The sequence below is a fragment of the Mus musculus genome, chromosome 9, assembly GCF_000001635.26.
Source record: "Mus musculus strain C57BL/6J chromosome 9, GRCm38.p6 C57BL/6J".
Lineage (NCBI taxonomy): Eukaryota > Metazoa > Chordata > Mammalia > Rodentia > Muridae > Mus > Mus musculus.
In genome coordinates this window covers 71,919,363-71,938,120 of record NC_000075.6, presented here as the reverse complement: position 1 = coordinate 71,938,120, position 18,758 = coordinate 71,919,363, and the positions used below count along the sequence as shown (strand labels likewise).

Genomic DNA, 18,758 nt, shown 5'->3' with positions numbered 1-18,758 from the left:
TTACTTTCTAAGTTAAGAATTAATTCAAGCAACAGATCAGAAGATCTGCCATCCACAGGCTGGCAGAAAAGCTATGTACATGGAGAGAAAATTAAAATTATTGAATAAAGAATAGTAATCTCTAGTTATAAGTTAACACTCGAAAAGTTAATGTGATTTTGATATAAGCAAAAGTTTTTAAAGGATGTATAAAATTCCAAGGCCATACAAAATGAGTTAAATTTGACATAGTAAAGGGGAGGCATGCTGGGACCAACAACAGCATCTTTTCCTGCTTCCTTCCTTCCTCATAACCTAGCCAAAGAATAAAGATTGTGAGGGTCCTTGCTGATTTGTGTTTCTGCTGACTTATTTACATCATAACAAATAGAAGGTGTCAATAATCTGTTAAGCATGAAAGTACTGTAATATGTGTTTTAGCAATAACAGTGTTTTTGTTTGGCCTGTGTAGAATATTTACTTAATAGTGTGAGATGGCTGTATTACAAGGAAAGAGCTGGCATAACTACCCAGGGAGTTTTAGCATAAATGGAGGCATGAAAAAAAAGGGAGGGCAGGTTTCTTAGCAATGTGGGACTCTGATATGGATGTTTGGAAGATTGACCAGAGTCATGGAAACTGTATTGGAAATATCATTGCTCCATTCCATATGAAAAGAACAATGAAATGGAAGATATTGTTAAAATATTTTGAATGTATAACACTGTTATTAATTAATAATTTAAAATTATAAGCAAATAGCTTTTTAAAGAAAAGTTTAAGTTACGCACAATATAAATCCAGTACTTGCTAGTCTGAGGCAGGATGATCAACATTTAAAGATACCTGATGACTCAGTGATTCTGGCAAGTCAAATTATATCATGGAACTATGTGTCAAAAAAAAAAAATCAAGCAATATCATGGAGAGATGGCTCAGCACTTAAGAATATATACTACCCTTGCAGAAGACCCAGGGTTAGTTTCAGTGCTGACATTAGATAGCTTACAGCCATTTTAACTTGGTTCAGGGGATCCAGTGCTCTCTTCTGGCTACTTAGACACCCAAACAAAACAAACTAGTACATATACACAGACACAGGTATACACATATAATTAAAAATAAAATAAAGGCATTCTTTAAAAAAATCAAATGTTAAGATGATGTTACAGGGGCTGGTGAGATGGCTCAGCGGGTAAGAGCACTGACTGCTCTTCTGTTGTAATGAGATCTGACACCCTCTTCTGGCACGTCTGAAGACAGCTACAGTGTACTTTGTATAATAATAAATAAATCTTGAGGCCAGAGCAAGCAGGGACTGAGCGAGCAGAGTTGACTAGAACGAGTGGGGCTGAGTGGGGCAAGCAGAGGTCCTAAAAATTCAGTTCCCAACAACCACATGAAGGCTCACAACCAGCTACAGTGTGCTCACATACATAAAATAAATAAATCTTTTTAAAAAATGTTACATACATACATACATAAATCTTTTTTTAAAAAGTTACAGAACTAATTCAAATGAGAATCTAAACAGTGATGTTCATAGAGCAAAAATAAGGAACTTAATATACAGGCTAGCATTTTTTTTTAAACTGGGTGTATAGAAAGTAGATGTGTTGAAGATGGTGGTACAGGCCCTTCATCCATCTGCTAGACAGATTATGACAGTTATTTTGCTTTACTACTAGTAATGTATAACTTGTGGAATTGTAAAATTGTGAAATCACTACGAGAATGAGAACAGATAGCTTGCACACATGCTATAGACTAAGCAGACTAAGCAGGCTGCCAGCCAAGTCCACCTACTTTCTAATTGGAAAGCAGCAATTTCTGTTCATTACAGATTGGTATCATCTTTCTGCTTCAGTGTCAGAAATTGTCTAGCAGTAGCACAAGGTTGGACTTAACTAGATTTGTACACTTTTTCTATCTAGTTTCTTTACAGAACATGCTCTGCTCTTGATAATAGTTTTCCATCAAAATATTAAATATTTAATATTTTAATGAAATATTAAATATTTTTCCTGAGAAGGCATATGTTTCTGATAATTGTTATAATCAGAGCCTGTCACTTATGACCAGTGTTATACTTCTAACCTGTTCTTTTTCCATGAGAATTAAAGGTTTTAAAGGACAGCAAACCTGTGATTCTCAGGCATTTGAAACTTGGTTCCCAGTTGGTGGAGGTGTGGTCTTTCTGGAGAAAGTCTGTTACATGGGTCTGGCTTTCAGAGTTGCAGCACTGAAGCCATTCTCAGTTTGCTGTCTCTGCTTCATTCTTGTGTTTCAAGATGTGAGCACTTCATTTCTGCTCCAGTCACCGTACCTTGTTACTTACTGCCATCCTTCCCCACCATAAACGACTATTCTCCCTGTGGAACCATACACTAAAGAAACCTTTCCTTCTATAAGGAGCAATCACAGCAGTACAAAAGTAACTGATACAAAATGTACTATAGGTGCCTTGCCCTTTCTCTGAGTTATTGCAATATTAGAACAAGAAAGTTGATGCTATATAATTTTCTGGACCAAATATATTTCAAAACAGTTATAAGTTAATCAGAAATTATTCAATGAAGATATTACAACTAATAATGTAAATTGCAGCTTCATCATATGGAGAAGTTAAAGAATTTAGGATTTTTAATATTAAGAGGCAATAGGAGGGATTTGGGGAAAGACTCAGTCAATAAAGTACTTGTCACACAAGTATTAAAACTTGAATTTAGATCTCCAGGACCCAATTAAATAATGAGATATGGCAAAATATATGTATAACCATGTCAGGGCCAAGGAGATCATCAACAGATGCCTGGGGTTCATTTACCAAGCTAATTGATTCCTAGCCAATACATAACCTCCAAGGCTCATGAAAAGTCTTTGAATCAAAAAATAAGTTTGAAAACTATAGAAGACAACTGACATTTGTAGAAGACACATAACACATATATACATACCTGCATGCACACTTGTATACCCCTATACAATGTGTGCATACACCTCGTATACACACACACACACAGACACACACACACAAAGTAAGATCCTTGATTCTAATCCCCACTTCGTCTAAGGACTCTTTTGCCATTGCGGAAGTCAAGGATTTTTCTGCTCACAGCCAGGGAAAAAGAAGGCCAAATCTGATAAGAGAAGAACAAAGAGTTCAGTCCTCACAACCCACACAGTAAAAGAAAAAAACTGACTTCAGCAAGTTTTACACACACACATACCAAAATAAATTAAGTGAACAAATAAATAAGCAAATAAGTTATTAATGGTAAAAAATAATGTTTTTTAAAAAATCACAATCAATTCTTGATCCCTGTAGTGACAAGCAAAAGGCTTTCTGATTGTTAGTGGTGATCCTTCTAAGGCAGAACACCAGAGATTATTATTAATATCAAATTATATATGCAGTTAATTCTTACTCTATTCATAACCAGCAGACTTAAATACCTAACTTGCTAAAACTCCTTCCTAGAAAAAGATGCAAGAAACATCTCTTCCTTCTTCAAAAACCAAGGCATAATTTCACAAAGTTCACCCTGGGAAAGGAATAAAGTTTGCTGGGCTTCCTTGCAGAGCATGGGTAAGGAGTATTTTTGCAGGACTGTGGGTAATTCTCCTCCCAATCCCCAGCAGGCCACAGCTAGAAAGCCTTTCCCCAACAGGGGTGAGAGTTTCCCCATAGCCACATAGCTGTATACACTAACCCTCCCTGAAGGCACATGCATTTATTGGGTATTTCATCAGCAGGTAGTAGGGAGCTGCAGGGTACTTCCTACTCCTTCATGAGGATCCCAGCTGAAATCACAAAGATGGTGGTTGCTTGACTTGGAGGACAGTCACTCAAGTCACAAAACAGCAAGTGATTAAATTTGATATAGTGATCAGATTTGCAGGTCAGTTGGACAAGTTGATGTGATGATGCATTGTGACTTTATCTTTTTAACCTTATAGTTATTATTGCTACTGCTGCTTATTATCCAAGGAACTTGAAGTCTCAAGCTATGTCATCTACCTAAGACTAAATAGCTGATAAATGTCAGAGCTAAGGAGAGAAAGGTTGAGGTGATAGACTTTATGTTCTAGGTTTCAAGAAAATGAAACCATGATTAAACTTTGGCACTAGGAGGAAAAGGTCAAGATACTAGGTCATGAGGTAAAAGAGCAAGTGAAGTAGGAAGGAAGGTGGCATTGGTATAGGCAGGAGGCTATGTCACAGAGAGTGTTGGACTTCACTGCTCACGGGCTGCAGTGTTCTCTTTTGAGGACTGGATAGTTAGATTGGTGATTGGAGGATTGGAGGCTAAGAAGGATGGGGAAGGCACAGCTATCTCTTAGAACAAAGTTCAGCTTCTGCTGTGGGAGTGCTCTCTTAAAGTAGCATAAAGCATAAAGTAGTTAGAAAAAAATGTTAAGATCTGAACCATGTAATTTAATCTGGATTTATGAGTTTAGAGCATAGTAAAACAAATTCTGTGGGAGGGGAACCTTAATGTATCAGGTAATAAACAGTTATAATTTTCCACCAATGAGAATTAGATTTTTGCAAGTTTCTTGTCAAGGAAAATCCTTCACCTACTGTTCCTGTTGACTCTAAAAATTGACAGTTGTGCTGTCGTATATAGATTAAGGACTTGGAACATACAAAAACTTGTACAGTAAATCTTACATAATAAATGATTATTATAGTCTCAAAGATTATTGTCAGTTTTGAACACTTGGAAATAGCAAAGTAAATAGTCTATTTTTTAGTGACTTTTCTCATTGCTGTGATCAAATACCATACAAGTAGCAACTTAAAGGAGAAGATATATTTGGCGCACAAGTAAGAGTACCTTCCATCCTGAAGAGGAAGGCATGGCAGAAGTATGGAGCAGGTCATGATATCCAGTTAGGAAGCAGAGAAGGATGAATGCTAGTACTCAGGTCACTTTCTCTTTTCCTTGTATAAGATAGATTTGTTTGTTTGTTTACTTTCTTGCTTGCTTATTATGTGTACAGTGTTCTGCTGCAGAAGAGGGCACCAGATTACATTATATAGATAGTTATGAACCACCATGTAGTTGCTGGGAGTTGAACTCAGAACCTCTGGAAGAGAGCAGCCAGTGCTCTGAGCCATCTCTCCGGCCCACTTTCTCCTTTTTATTCAATATAGAATATTGGCTCATGGATTGTTGCTCCCCACATTCAAGGTGGATTCTCCCTTTTCAGTTAATTCTTTATAGAAACAATATCATAGATATCCAAGAATGTGTTTAATGGTGATTTTTAATCCAGTCAAATTGACAATCAAGATGTACTGTTACAAGCAATAGCTTGGTGTTATCAACTGTTGAAACTGGGCTACTAGAACAAGGTTTATTGTACTTCTTCTCTGTTCATGTAAATATGAAATTTCCCAGAATAATAATCAGAGTCTTGAAGCTGTCCAGGTGTGGATTCGTTAACTGCATGCCTAACACCAGATTGGATTAGGTGTTACCCTCAGGAATACTTAGTGAAAATCGGTTTCACATAAAAGCTTTGAAGAGTTTTCTCAGAATACTATTGTGCTCCTAGGAATATATCACAGGGCTCTTTTTAACAGAAGGTTTCTAAATTCAAATATTCAGGAAAAAGTTGTTACTTGAGAAGAGGTGTCTTCAGGAGTTAGGGAGTTGTTCCAGGGTCTCTCATTCTTTAGTATGGGTTGGCTAGAACCATTAAACCTGCTCTCTGAGATCCCAGTTCCTGGGATACAGCATGGGCCAACACATCAAAAGTAAGATCACTAGCAACCCTACTTAAGTATGTCTTTTTTAAATCCCTGTAGTAGTCTTTTGGAAGTGGGGATACCTTCCACAACTGTTTAAAAAAAAGAAAAAAAAACTTTTTAAAAAGTTGTCATGTTTGTAATTACTTAAATACTTAATATATTCAGATGACTATCTAGCTTATCTTCTTCATGCAGCTTTTTTTCTAGGAAGTATTTTTTGTTCTTTCTCCTGCTTGGCAGGCACTTGCAACATATCCCATGCCCTTCAAGAAATTTTTCATAATTGATATGCAACTTACATATTTTACTCTGATAAATTTTCATTGGCTGGTATAAAATTTGGGGAAAAGGGTGAAACTTTTCATTAAGAATTAACTACTAAGATAATAAAATTTCTCTTTGCTGCTTATACTTAAGGAAATTTTTTAAAATTTGAGCTGTTCACTTAACATGCTTTAGAAACTCAATCACATGTAGGTTAAGTTTATTTCTCTTTAAGCCGGAAATGGGAGAATTGCTGTGACAGGATAACTGTCATTATCTTCTCAAACCTGTATGACATTTAAAAGCATAGACAATGATAATTAAAATTTCCAGAATTTGTATTGGGAAAATAAGATTTATACATGTTAAAGAACCTGGCTAGTTGTAACTAGTGTATTACTGACCCGGGAGGACATTTGAAGCAGTGGGGTTTCTGTTACAGTTTTCTGTGCATGCTCCTTTCCCAGCCCCCACCCTGAATTAATATACTGTCCAAAGTGTTGGTAATGGCTCGAAGCTGTGCAGGTTACACAAAGCATTTAATGAAATCGTGTCTTAGACAAAACGCTTGTGAGGGTCGTAATTAACGGCTCGTTGTCTGCAGTTCTATTGATTACTCATTCACAATGCTTTGTTCTCAGATGATAACCCCCAGCATGGGTGTTCCTGTCTGATGAAATTCTTGGACGGACTTCTTCAGTAGCTTGTAGATAATTGCTGACACCCTTGAAATTTCAATGTAAATGAGTTAGCATCAAATACAATTATTTTATACATGTAGTGTTTGCCAGAGTTAAAATTTATTGCAGTCTGTTTTTTAGTCATTTGTAGAAAATCAACAGACTGATACATTAAAGCCCATTTCTTGTTTGCCCTGAGTCCTCATTCACCCTTTCATTGAGTGTAATTGAAAATGAAGGGCTTCTGGTCATCCTGCAGTACTGTCATTATCTCTGAAACTTCAACTGGAGTTACAGTCAAACTACTGTGATCTTTGTTCTAAAAGTAAGAGAAGTACACGTAAAAGAGAAATTGTTACAACATTTTACAAATTTTTCTCTGAGCATAGTTTTGTGTCTTGATCATCCAATGACAGTGGGAAAGGCTGCAATGGAATGCCAGGAACGGAGCTGCTGCCCTGATGGTGCTGTCTCTTCTCTGCTGAGGTGAAGCGTGCTCCCTCCTTGAGAAGGCAGCCCTTCTGAACAGCAGCTTATCTTTATGTAGGGATACTGTATACCATTTTATGAATGTAAAGGAAGCATGAGATTAGACCCTGCCTAGGCAGCAGAAATATTTTGAGATATGTGACTCTAGTATTCTCAATCTTATCTTCATAGAATACAGATTAATGATAAAGACTCAGTACTTCCAGTTTTTAATAATAAGTTATTGCTTTTTTATTTTTTAAAAGATGGGGTCTTACTCTGCAGACAAGGCTGGCCTCAGACTTGCTATAGTCCTCTCATCTCAGCCTCCTAAGAGCCAGGATCACAGGTGTGAGTCACCACTCCCAGCCTGGTGCTTAGAGTTTCTGACATAGGGCTAATTAAGCCCTTATTTAATTTGAAACTAGCAATAGATATGAGTATATTTAGTAAGTATTTAAACCAATCCATTTAGTAGTTTAAAAAAAGTAGTCTAAAAAAGCAAGGATACATTTACCATCTGCATATATTTTCTCTTATAAAGGTAATGAATACTTATACTATTGCTGTGTGATCTGAATCCTTTTAGCTACTGTTTTGTGTGTTCTTTTTCTCTCCTATAAAATCACATTTACAGTCTTTTCCAGTCTAACCGATTGGAGTTAACCTTAAAAAATTATATTTGTCGCCGGGCGATGGTGGCTCACACCTTTAATCCCAGCACTTGGGAGGCAGAGGCAGGATTTCGAAGTTCGAGGCCAGCCTGGTGTACAAAGTGAGCTCCAGGACAGCCAGGGCTACACAGAGAAACCCTGTCTCAAAAAACCAAAAAAAAAAAAAAAAAAAAAAAAAAAAAAAAAAACCAAAACAACAACAAAAAAAGATATTTGTCAAGTCCACTATTTTATTACTTTACTTAACTTTTATGGCACATTTAAACTATAGAGCTTTCTTAAGTTCACATTTCAAAGCCAACATAACTCTCGCAGAGAGAGAGAGAGAGAGAGAGAGAGAGAGAGAGACCTTAAAGATGTGTCTCACATGGATTACTAAAGTTCCTTATGAAGAAGTAAGTCTTTTCACTAACTGATTTATCATATATAATTTGAAATGTTACATCCCGGAGGTTTTCTATATAACTTAGCAGCTCAAAGGATAACTTTTCCATTGAGTATTACTCATTGTTCAATACATCTTTTACAGATGAGGTTCTAGAAGACTATGAAATGGTTTTTCCTAGTGATGTAATAAGAAACGAGTGCTATCTCATTTCAGAGTATTAACTCTGCCCCTGTAAGAAAGACAGCTTGACTGAACAAAACTGGGTTGCCTGATTATCCTCTGGGACATTAGTATTCTTTCTGCTTAAGATACCTCTAGGCCAAGATCAGTGGTAATCAATAGTGCGGCTCATTTATTTTAAAGCAGGAAGAAAAGTCAATAATATGAGCTGGGATCTAATTTTATTTTAGGAGAATAAAAGTAAAATAGCTCACTTTTGCTTTGGTGTTAGCTACACAATTAAGGTAACAAGGGAAAACTATATGATTTTATTGGTAGACTTATCAAGATATAAGGCTTTTATAATTTTGCTCTCTTTTTTAGTCTTATTTCCCATTGATTTATTGGGCATGGCTTTATTTATTGTCAAGTCCTTTCAGATGATATTGTGTCATAAACTTGTTATTTCTTTCTTTCAGTGTAGAATGGGTCTGTGTAGTCAGCAGGCTAAGTTAGCAATCTGAAGAGCAGTGTGTTTCTTTGTCTTCCCTTGTACATCATAGCAGAGTGTACACACTGAGGAAACAGGTATTATATGATTCAGCCAGCTGAGAGGAAACACAGCCTCTGTTGTTATCGGCATCAGTAATCATGGTGAAACAAGAAGATAGGACATTTCCTGTCCAGGTTTGTCTATAGTGAAGGAAAAGTCTTACCAACACTAGTTAGTAGCAAGGAATATTTGTCCCTGTAAGAAGTTTGTCCTGTCTTTCAACATATAGTCTGTGTACATTTGCAGTCTCCTAGTTTGTCCTCCATAGATAATTCAGCTTTAGGATTTAGTCCACAGAGTCATTTAGGAATTACTTAGATTTGTTTTCAAGTTAATCTCTTTGTATATGTCAGTGAGAGTCCTTCATGTTGGGAATCTTGTACAAAGGAAGAGGCGTTCTCACCTGACCTACATAAGATGCTGGAAAATTTAATGAGATGTACATTGGAAATGCTCCTAGTGAGTCTTTGGTGGTGTTTATTATCTTCTCAAGGCTTTAATTTTGAAAAAGTAGAGACACAAACAAAAGGTAGATAAGCGTACACTGCGTGTTACATATTTGTCAAGATTCATTGGTAAACGTTTCACTTTTCATTGTGTGCACACTGTGCATGTACTCCTGCTGAATACTAGGAGAACATGTGATGTGTTTTCTATTCTTGATTTGAGCTAATATATCTTGAGTCTGTCATATCCTTTAGATTCAGACTCTTTCATTGTCACCTCTCCCTCCAGGGGTTTGCTACTCTTGTCTCTTCTCTCTTCATCTAGTCTTACTTTAAGCCATTGAGAATTACAACCCAACAAGCTTGAATTCAGGGCAGACCTGACCTTCTGAAACCATTACACAGAACAAAAAGTATTGGGCTGAAGAAATAGAAAATTAGAGTACTATGTATATTACTTCTTTTTACATAAAGATGGACACATAACCACAATGATTTACAGAGGAAAGAGAAAAATGGAAGAGATGTTCTATGACTCTGCTTCATACTTACTCTGTAAAGTCTTGCTTCCTTCCCTTCGTGCCTGAGAGCTGTTGGTGATGGAGAGAAGAGGAACTATTTATTCAAGTAGAACATTTGCCCAGTATCCCAATCAGAATTCGAGTCTAGCGTGGCTAGTCCACTTTTACTTTTTCCAAGATATTAGTATATTTATTTGGCCTCCTTTTACAAACATGAAGATGCACTTTCCTCCTCACCATTTAGGCCATTTTGTGCTTTTTACTGGAACCATCTTGACATCTCAGAAGATGGCCAAATTTAACCTATATGCAAGATTGTTTGTTTGTGATGTTTTATTTTGTTATCTAAGCAAACATATCTCTCTGAACTCAGCCCTTTAACATGCCCTCAGATTAGAGGTCAAAACCCATGTTCTGTAAAGGGCTAGAGAGCTAGACTATGCTTGCCAGCCTGACGACTGAGTGCTTCCATACTAAGCTCTTCCCCTGTAGCATGGAAAGGGCCACAGCTGATAGAGAAATCAACAGCAGGACTGTTTCATTGAAAGTAATTTCAGAAATAAGTACATTCTACTTAGTGACTTACTGACACAAAGTCGTTGACTCTTAATATAAATCATTATTTTATATACTTGTAAAAGTTTGTATAGCGTGAGGCCAGTGAGGTGGTTCAGCAAATGAAAGTCCGTGCTGCACAGACCTGGGAAACTCACACAGAACCCACATGAAGGTAGAAGGAGAAAACTAACTTTACAAAATGGTTCTTTGACATCTAGACGTGCAGCATGGCATTTGCACATTCAACCTCACTCTGTGCACACACAGTTATAGAGAGAGATGGTTCACTTGGCTGGGTTTGGTTTGTTTTCAGCTTTGGGAGTGTTTGTTTGTTTGTTTGTTTAGGTTTTATAAGAGGTAGTTCAATAGCTTAAGAACATTGTTGCTCTTACAGAGGACCAGGATTCACTTCCCAGCATCCACATGGTATCTCATAATCATCTATAACTTCAGTTCTGGGCAGTCTGACAGCCTCTTCTGAGCTTAGGCGGCACTAGGGATGCAGTGGCACATGAGTACATTCAGGCAAAGCACTCATGCGCATAAAGTTTTGTTTTGTTTTGTTTTTTAAAGATTTATTATCATTATATCTAAGTGCACTGTAGCTGTCTTCTGGTGAGAAGAGGGTGTCAGATCTCATTACAGATGGTTGTGAGCCACCATGTGGTTGCTGGGATTTGAACCCAGGACCTTCAGAAGAGCAGATGGTGCTCTTAACTGTTGAGCCATCTCTCCAGCCCCAAACATAAAGTTTTTAATTAACAAAAGATTGTCTTAAAATATTGTATAACAAGACACTATAAAATATCTGATAAGAGACATTTATGTCCATCTCATATATTTATTTTATATGTTTAATGAACAGCTTCCTCTGTCTTTCATGTGAGAAAATACTAATAAAATTAATCAAGGTCAGTGAATCTGACATTGAGCAAAGAGCACACCCATTAAAAGAAATTAAGGTGCATGCCCTGTGCTTTCAATCACATGGAGATCATATGTTCTATATATTTCTGATCTTGCTATTTTTAAAATGTTGAATCTGCCTGTCAAAGGCAAAATAAAAGAAAAACTTCAAAACAGATGTGGTGATTAAAATTTATACATAACGTCTGTGGAGACAGTGATTTCTAGGTCCCTGCTCTCAAACAGAGTGTCATCAGAAGTTCCTTAGCTAAGAGTTTAGTTTGTGGAGGTGGGGGAAATAGAATATATATGGTGTTTACATTTAAATTGTTCGTTTTCTCTGTTTGTATTACTGCCTGTGGAACTTGTTTTAACATAGAGCATTTCTTTTTTAAGTCTGGTCACCCCTTTCTCTGAGTCTGTTGAATGTTGTATCTGTCGAATTTTATATAATTAATGCTAATTAATTACATTAATACTGTAGTCTTTTTTGTTCACATGCCATAATATCTGGTAATTAAACTTCTCCCCCACTTCCATACTTCAGAAAGAAATACATCAGCTGTGTCAGAAAAAGAATTTGCCTTTTGAGGAATCTGAAGAGCACTTTGTTCTAAAGACTATTTCTGAAAGGCAGCTTTTGGCTGGTTTAGTCTTTGTTTCGTGTATACTGCATCACTGCCACCTGAGCTTTAAAGAAGCAACACAGCAGACGAGTTAGAGCTCTGCTGAGGCACAACAATCAAGCTCATGGCTGCTTTTGGCGCACAGCAATACCAAATGTCAGAAAGCACAGAAGCAAACTCAAACAAGGACCCTAAGTTTGCAGTTTTAGAAACCAGAAAAGGGAGAAAGGGCTGGAAATGTGGTTTAGTGCTGAAGAGCACCAGTCCATCTTGCAGAGGACCCTAGTTTATGTCACAACACTCCCATGGTGACTTACAATTACCTATATGTAACTCCCGCCAAATGTCCTCTGCTGACCTCCCTAGGCGCAAGACACACATGCTGTGTACAAACCGAAGACCCGAACACATAAAAATTTAATTAAAAATAAACTAGAAAGAATAAAAATGGACCAAACTGAAGGGAAAGAAACTCTAATGAATAGAGCACACATAAACACAACAGACCAGAAAACAGGAGAGAAAACCAGCAACAAAGTCAAAAGTTTGTCCTTTGCCAAGTATGTCAGCATTTGGGGGGATAAGCGGAATTACAGAATTGAGTCCTGCCTGGTTTATCTAGGAAGTTCTAAACCAATGTGGATTACATACAGTTTAAAAGCTGGCTCCTAGAGAAGACCAATAAAATTGAAAAACTTATTCCTAGATTGGCTAAATAATAACTTGAATCAGAAGTGGAAAAGTCACATCACTCCTGACTTCATGAAAAGAAAAGAAAAAGAAAGAAATGCCACAAGCAGTTGTCAACTTATATTCTAAATGAAACGAACAGATTCCTAGAAATATATACTGTCAAGACTGGCTCAGAATTAAACAGAGGAAAACAAGAACCCTGATAGAAGTCTTTTGAGTTAAGAAAGGCTCGGAGCCAGATGCCTTTTCCAGTAAAGTGGAGTGAGGCCCCTGCTTATGAAGCTTCCTCACCTCCATGGGGCAGCGTTATACTGATACCAAAGCCACAGACCCAGGAAGGAAAATGAGCTGGCACACTATTATCCATTTTGAATATCAATACAAAAAAATGACCTATAAAATGCTAGCTCACTGAAGACAGCAGTATAAGGATTAAACATTATGACCAAGAAAGTTTGTCCCAGAAATACGAAAATGGCTTAACATAGGAAAATTGATCAATGTAGCTTACTTTACCACAGTAATAATGTGAAGGAAAAGCAGAAAACAAAAAACCCCACAAACTCACTAAACTGATTCAAGGTAGTTGAGGGGCATTTAACAAAAATCTACTACTTCTGCCAGATGTGGGGCACAGACCTTTAATCCTAGCCCTTGCAAAACAGAGGCAGGCAGCTTGGTTTATATAGCAAGTTTCAAACAAGCTGGGGCTCCATTTTGAGACCCTGTCACTCGCCCGTTCCCAAAAAAGAAAAACACAAGCTAGTACCCTTTCCTGATAAGAACATTTAAGAAGGTTTATGGGGCTAGAAAAATGGCTGGGTGATTGAAAGCATTCACTTTTCTTCCACAGGACCTGAGTTCAGTTTCCAGAATTCATGCCAACTATTTCACAAGTGCTTATAACTCTGTCTTCAGGGGGTATGATCCTTCCACAGACACATGTGCATTTGTGAGCTTACACACTCATATACACATAAATAAAAATAAATCTTAAAAAAAAAACAAAACAAGTTGGGGCTGGTGAGATGGCTCAGCAGGTAAGAGCACTGACTACTCTTCCAAATGTCTTGAGTTCAAATCCCAGCAACAACATGGTGACTCACAACCACCTATAATGAGATCTGACGCCCTCGTCTGGTGAGTCTGAAGACAGCTACAGTGTACCTATTTATAATAATAAATAAATCTTTTTTGGGGGTGGGGGAGACGGAGCGAGCAGAAGTCCTAAAAATACAATTCCCAAAAACCACTTGAAGGCTCACAACCATCTGTTCAGCTACAGTGTACTCATATACATAAAATAAATAAATCTTTTTAGAAAAAAGAAAAGAAAAAAACAAGTTAACAATGGGAACTTCTTCAACTTGGAAAAGTTTTGGGTTTGTTTTTTTTTTAAATGAAAAGTAACCAATCCTATATTCTTTCTCTAAAACAAGGCTGCCTGCTTTCACCTATTATAGGCAGCAGTGCATTGGGAATTCTAGAAAAGTAACAAAGTAAAACTCCTTATTTTCAGGCTATTTGACTGTTTCTTTAGAAATGCTTAAGGAATTCACAGTAAAACTCTTAGAGCTAAGGGCTAGAGAGATGACTCAGTGGTTAAGAGCACATATGCGGGCTGGTGAGATGGCTCAGTGGGTAAGAGCACCCGACTGCTCTTCCGAAGGTCTGAAGTTCAAATCCCAGCAACCACATGGTGGCTCACAACCATCTGTAACAAGATCTGACGCCCTCTTCTGGAGTGTCTGAAGACAGCTACAGTGTACTTACATATAATAAATAAATCTTTAAAAAAAAAAAAAAAAGAGCACATATGCTCTTGAAGAAGAAAGAGCCAAGTCCATTTTCAGGCACATAAATCAGATGGTTCACAAGTACCTTTAACTCCAGTCCCAGGGAGTCCAGTTCCCTCTTTTGGACACACGAGGTTGAGTAACCTGAGGTTTTGATCTTAGCCATTCTGAGTGGTGTAAGGTGGAATCTCAGGGTCATTTTGATTTATGTTTCTCTGGTCACTAAGGACTTTGAACATTTCTTTAGGTTCTTCTCCACCATTCAAGATTCCTCAGTTGTGAATTCTCTATTTCATTCTATACCCCATTTTTTGATTGGATTGTTTGTATTTTTGGTGATTAGCTTCTTGAGTTCTTTATATTCTTTGGATATTAGCCCTGTATTGGATGTGGGGTTAGTGAAGATTTTTTACCAATCTGTAGGTTGCCGATTTGTCTCATCGACTATGTCCTTTGCCTTACAGTTTCATGAGGTCCCATTTATCAATTCTTGATATTAGAGCATGAGCCATTGGAGTTCTGTTTATGAAATTTTCCCCGTGCCAATGAGTTCAAGGTTCTTTCCCACTTTCTCTTCTATTAGATTCGGAGTATCTGGCTTAATGTTGAGGTCCTTGATCCACTTGGACTTGAGTACTTTGTACAAGGTGACAAGGGTCTATTTTCATTCTTCTACATTCAGACAAGCAGTTAGACGAGCACCACTTATTGAAGTTGTTTTCTTTTTTCCATTGAATTTTAAAGTATTTATTGATTCCTTCTAAATTTCAAGGCATCGATTCAGGCACTGTTGGTTATTCAGAAGTGACGAGCTTGATCATTAGCAGCAAGATGACTTGTCTCCTTGGCTTTGTGTTATAGTCTAGTCTCCTGAGACAAGATCTAGGACTTGGGAGCCCGGCACAGCTGTCTTCTTCAGGAAAGCCTGGAACACCATACTACTCATTCTCTGCCACAAGTTCGAGAAGAAGACCGCTCCATGATTCTGTAGCCCTAGGTGAGTGTTTGACACAGAAAACCCTGTCTCCCAGGAGCCCTCACTCCTTTAGTCTGTATTTCTGGCTGTGCTTTTAATGAGGAGAAATGTACTTTCTAAGTCATCATTTGGAAGTCAGGGATATTTACATACAAATAATATACAGGCTGAGTATTCCCAATCCAAAATCTAAAATCCAGAGAACTAAAGTATGAAACCTGTTGAATACTGACATTTTATACCTCACCTCCTGAGACGGGCCACAGCCATGAAGCACACTAAATAAAATATATACAGAATTACCTTTGGACTATGTAGAAAGGGTGTATATGAAACATAAATGAACCTAATCTTTACATGTGGGTTCTGACCCCAAGATACTGCATGATGTGTATACAGATAGTCCTGCTACAAGCATTTCAGGTAAGGGATACTCATCCTGTATGCGTTAGATACATAATGAATGAAGTTGTCAGAGCTCCCACTGTTGCAAAGCACTCATTCATTTTGAATTCAAGATTTGACTAATTATAAGTAGTCTTGACTGACAATTCAATATTTAAACCATAATTTTCATCATTATGAGCACTCTGCTGTATATATACTGTGCTACCTTAAAACCATTTTTAAATTTATAATAATTTTTTTTTTAAATTACATCTCCCTTCCCTTTCTCCCTTCACTCTATCCCATGACTCCCACCTTGCTCTCAAGTTCATGGTCTTCTTTAATTGTTTTATATGTATATTTCTAAACATATAACTATAACATGGTCAGTCCATACAATCTTACCTTTATTTTTTTAAAATAATAATTTTTTAAAAAAGTTTATTTAGTTTATGTGAGGACACTGTAGCTGTTTTCAGACACACCACAAGAAGGCATCAGATCCCATTACAGATGGTTGTGAGCTACAATGTGGTTGCTGAGAATTGAACTCAGGACCTCTGGAAGAGCAGCCTGTGCTCTTACCCTGAGCCATCCCTCCATCCTCAATATTACTGTCCTATGTATAATCTCATTGCTGACCCTTTAGTATTTGATAGCTGATTGAGGAGCTCTCCCATAGGAGACCGTTTCTTCCACTTTCAGTTCTTGGAATAGAGTAAAGGCCTTCGAGGTTTTTTTCCCTTCAGTGTTAATCTGTCTATTAATGTTATTTTTCAGGTCTTGTTTTAAGCAGCCATGTGAAACCATAGTTTTTTAGTTTCCGGGTTTTTTTTGTTTTTTTGTTTTTTGTTTTGTTTTGTTTTGTTTTGTTTTGTTTTGAGACAGAGTTTTTCTCTGTATCCCTGGCTGTCCTGGAATTCACTCACTAGACCAGGCTGGCCTTGAACTCCTACTTACTTGAAGATCCTTCTGCAACCCATGTGCTGGGACTCGCAACACCATCACCCAACTAAAACCATACTTCTAACAGTTTTTCAGCAAACAACTTAATATTTTTGTCCATGAGAGGATTTAGCCAAGTTTTCTTCATCTAACTTACAAGTAGTTTCTTCTTAAGTGAAAGGTTTTTTGTTTTTGTTGTTTTGTTGTTGTTGTTGTTGTTTTTGTTTTGGTTTTGGTTTTGGTTTTGGTTTTGGTTTTGGTTTGTTTTGGTTTTGGTTTTTCGAGAGGGTTTCTCTGTGTAGCCCTGGCTGTCCTGGAACTCACTCTGTAGACCAGGCTGGCCTCCAACTCAGAAATCCGCCTGCCTCTGCCTGCCAAATGCTGGGATTAAAGGTGTGTGCCACCACACCCAGCTTTAAATGGACATTTTATCTTCTATTGTTAACATCTAGTTTTTAACCAAGATAAAGATATTACTCAATGGTTTATAAAATGATTTCATAAATTCCTGTCTCAACAGAACAATAGTCCTGTTAGTTCATGACTTTAATCTTCAGTTTAACATAAAAATTAAGACTCAGAAGATGTCACATACATAATTACTTCCTGGGATGAGTTTTAAGATTTTTGTGAGTCTTGAATCCAGTGGGTTTTTTGCTGTTGTGTTTGTTTATTTGTTTGTTTGCATACTAGTTACTTCTTTATTTTTCCATTGAAATTCGGGTAAAATGAACAGAATATAATGTACTTATATGAAAGTAGACAACAGAATGCAATCTAGTACACTGGCACTGTTGTTTAGTTCAGAGCAGCATACAAAAAAAAACTATGTAGTAAGCATTCATACTCCTCCCTTATAGCGTCATTGTTTATGTCAATTTTGTGTGTATACTTATAGCCCTTCATTCACCTATCCACCCTGATAAAACCAGTCTGCTCTGTGCTGCTGTGTATTCTGTAACACTTTCTATCTCATCATTGTTTAAAATGATTTTAACATAAAAACTAAATTTAATATAAAAATATTATCTATTTCATATATATTAATTATATCTTACATAATATATCACCTGTATGTGATATAATTAATTTACTATGATAAAAATAATAGAAGATTAATGTAAAGATATTGTAAAGCATGTTTATAATGAAGGTAGACTAGCATCTAAAGTAAATGTAAGCCAAAGAAGAACGTACTATAGTCCCTGATTGCACAAATATTTGTTGACTGCCTCCAGCTCATATATTTACCTATCAAACCATATATTTTGGTGAGTGTTTCTAGTCTCTAGGTCTAAAGTATGAATGAGGTACATAGAAAGGACGCAGTGATGGATTGCTACATCCAGAAGAGCATTCTGATAGATGTCTTTATTTTCTAGGAACATGGTCAAGTAATATGTGGTGGTGCTTTTTGAACCAGCTCTGATGGTTTAGACCAGCATTCTTTTTGTTACTAAAGAATGATAGCTTTCGGGCTGGAGAGATGGCTCAGAGGTTAAGAAAACTGTCTGGTTTTTCCAGAGGTCCTGAATTTAATTCCCAGCAACCACACGGTGGTTCATAACCATCTTTAATGACATCTGGTGTTCTCTTCTGGCCTGCAGGCATATATGCAGGCAGAATGCTGTATGCAAAATAAATAAATGAATGAATAAATAAATAAATAAATAAATAAATAAATCTTTTTAAAAAAGAATAACTTTCAAAATGTTGCGCATCTATGTTCCACTTATTCACCGGAATGAGTTTGTTAGCCTAGTAACAACCTTCATTGAGTCTATATTGGGTTAGTCTCTAGGAGTGTCTTCTTCATAGACCCTGAGTTTACACTGTGGCAAAGAACTAATCCCCTGCCAGTGTGCTGTTACTAGAAGAAAACCAACTATTGAATAACTAGAAAAGAATAGGGATACATTAAAATCCAGGCTTAAAATACAAGTTTCAATTTGACTATGATTTATAGATACTATTGCTT

General features: G+C 37.0%; 1 protein-coding gene across 12 annotated transcripts in view; it reads left to right on the top strand.

Annotated features, from left to right (window-relative positions):
• Positions 1-18,758, top strand: part of Tcf12 (transcription factor 12) — a 267,642-nt gene that overhangs the window by 173,773 nt on the left and 75,111 nt on the right. For 11 of the 12 annotated variants that reach the window (NM_011544.3, NM_001253862.1, XM_006510998.3 and 8 more), the window contains one exon: positions 15,334-15,469. The exons of the other annotated variant lie outside the window; for it this stretch is intronic. In NM_011544.3, coding sequence (NP_035674.2) covers positions 15,334-15,469 — 136 coding nt within the window. The remainder of the gene's footprint in view (positions 1-15,333; positions 15,470-18,758) is intronic. 12 annotated transcript variants of the gene reach the window in all.